The 2,039-nt window shown below is 40.4% G+C and overlaps 1 protein-coding gene across 1 annotated transcript; it reads left to right on the top strand.

Annotated features, from left to right (window-relative positions):
• The first annotated feature begins 648 nt into the window (after positions 1-648).
• On the top strand, positions 649-1,602 carry LOC103680791 (putative olfactory receptor 52P1). Its single transcript, XM_008710273.2, has one exon. It carries the CDS (start codon positions 649-651, stop codon positions 1,600-1,602), a length of 954 nt encoding a protein of 317 aa, XP_008708495.2.
• Positions 1,603-2,039: the final 437 nt, after the last annotated feature.

The raw sequence follows: 2,039 nt of genomic DNA, 5'->3' as shown, positions 1-2,039 counted from the left end.
ATTTGCCATGGTGAGAATAAAGTCTTATTATTTTTAACGTTCACAAGAATTTTGGTTATATTTAAGCTGCTTGGATTTCTTATTCTGCATTCCTATTTGATTAAGTTGTCTGTAGACTACCATGTTGTTAAAATTACAATTGCTTTTTGCATTGTTTGCAATTATTATACATATGTATGCAGACCCCTGTGTGTTTGTGCATGCCTGCACGTGTTTCCGCACTTGATTGAAAATTCCCTGAGAGGAGTGGTCTTTGACTTTCTTAAGGCAAAGCTGATGTCTTTATCACACAACTCAGAAAACTCCCAGGCACAAAGGAGCAGAAATTTTATCACTACCTGTATACTTAGTAGATAATGAAGATGAAAAAGTAGACTAGAATAACACTGAACAGAGAAGAGAAAATTCAAAAAGAACTTGAGTCAATCTTTTTATTTGCAAATGAAGATCCTGAGGTTCCTAATGGTGAAGTGATTGACCCAACAGCTTACAGAAGTTTCAGAGAAGAGTCAGCCCTTTAGATAGCCTGTTTTAGTATGCCTGGGATTTCCATATACTGAATCAATTATTCTGTCAACCCTGATTTTTGTCCATAGGAGACTAGCCCATCTACTTTGTATCCAAGCTTGCAAGCTCTCCAGTTTTAACATGGCAGACAATGTTACACATGGCTACATCTCATCTTTTTTCCTGGTTGGTATTCCTGGTTTGCAAGCTTTTCACTGCTGGATTGGCATCCCTGTCTTCGTCCTGTTTGCCCTGGGCCTGCTGGGCAACAGCACCATCATCAGCACCATCAAACTAGAACCAAGCCTCCACCAGCCTATGTACTTCTTCCTTTGTATGCTGGCCGTGAATGACATGGCTCTTACCTCTTCCACAGCCCCCAAGATGCTTGGTATCTTCTGGTTGGATGCACATTGGATTGACTTTGATGTCTGCCTAGTACAGTTATATTTCATTCACACATTCTGCATAGTTGAATCAACCCTCTTGGTTGCCATGGCCTTTGACCGCTATGTAGCTATTTGTATCCCACTGCGTTATACCACCATCCTGACAACACCAGTGGTCCTTAAAATGGGTCTAACTGGTATGATCCGAGCTAGCCTTATGGTTTTGCCCTGTCCTCTTCTTATTAAAAGGCTACCGTATTACACTAAATATGTCATCAATCATGCCTACTGTGAGCACATGGCTGTGGTGAAGTTGGCCAGTGCCAACACCCTCATTAACAGAGCATATGGAATCTCGGTGGCCCTTTCAGTGATGGTGTTGGACCTAGGGCTCATAGCCACATCCTATATCAAAATCCTCCAGGCAGTCTTCCGGCTGTCTTCTCAGAACGCCCGCTCTAAAGCCCTGGGCACTTGTGCTGCCCACGTCTGCACTATACTTGTCTCCTACACACCTGCGCTGTTTAGTTTCCTAACTCACCGCATTGGCAAGAAGGTACCTCCAAGCATTCACATCATTTTTGCAAGTTTGTATCTTTTGGTGCCTCCTGCAGTCAACCCCCTGGTGTATGGTGTCAAGACCAAGCAGATTCGTGACCAAGTGGTTAGTCTCTTCTTCCCAAACAAGAAGATTTCTGAAAACTAAAATAAGTAAATTCAGTCCAAATGAGTATACCATGATTATCAAAAGTTATGGCTACCCTGATGAATAACTGAAAGTAGTCTCCAACTGTTCTTTCGGGGTTCTCCTATGCCTCGCTGGAGGCGTAGTTGATGTTGTCTGCTTACGTAAAAAAATTGTATTATATAAGCTTATGTTTTCAGTTTACTGGCTATTTGAAATAAAATCAAATCACAATATGACACATGGGAAACATTTAATATATTTCACCAGTTTTACTATTTTCTATATTTTTTTTATTTTTTAAAGATGTATTTCTTTATTTTAGAGAGACAGAACATGAGCAGGAGGGGCTTTAAATTGAGTGAAATAATCTAATGTCAAAAGTTACATAGTGTAGGATTTTATTTTTGTGCCATTTTTGAAAAGACAGTGTTAGTGATGCAGAATAGGGCGTGTCT

This window comes from Ursus maritimus, unplaced genomic scaffold, assembly GCF_017311325.1.
Source record: "Ursus maritimus isolate PB19 unplaced genomic scaffold, ASM1731132v1 scaffold_16, whole genome shotgun sequence".
NCBI lineage: Eukaryota > Metazoa > Chordata > Mammalia > Carnivora > Ursidae > Ursus > Ursus maritimus.
Note: the sequence above shows the minus strand (reverse complement) of the source record. Positions and strands in the feature narration are given on the sequence as shown.

Bases quoted from the DNA above. Each gene is read 5' to 3' on its own strand.
- LOC103680791 (XM_008710273.2), top strand. From the start codon at position 649: ATGGCAGACAATGTTACACATGGCTACATCTCATCTTTTTTCCTGGTT.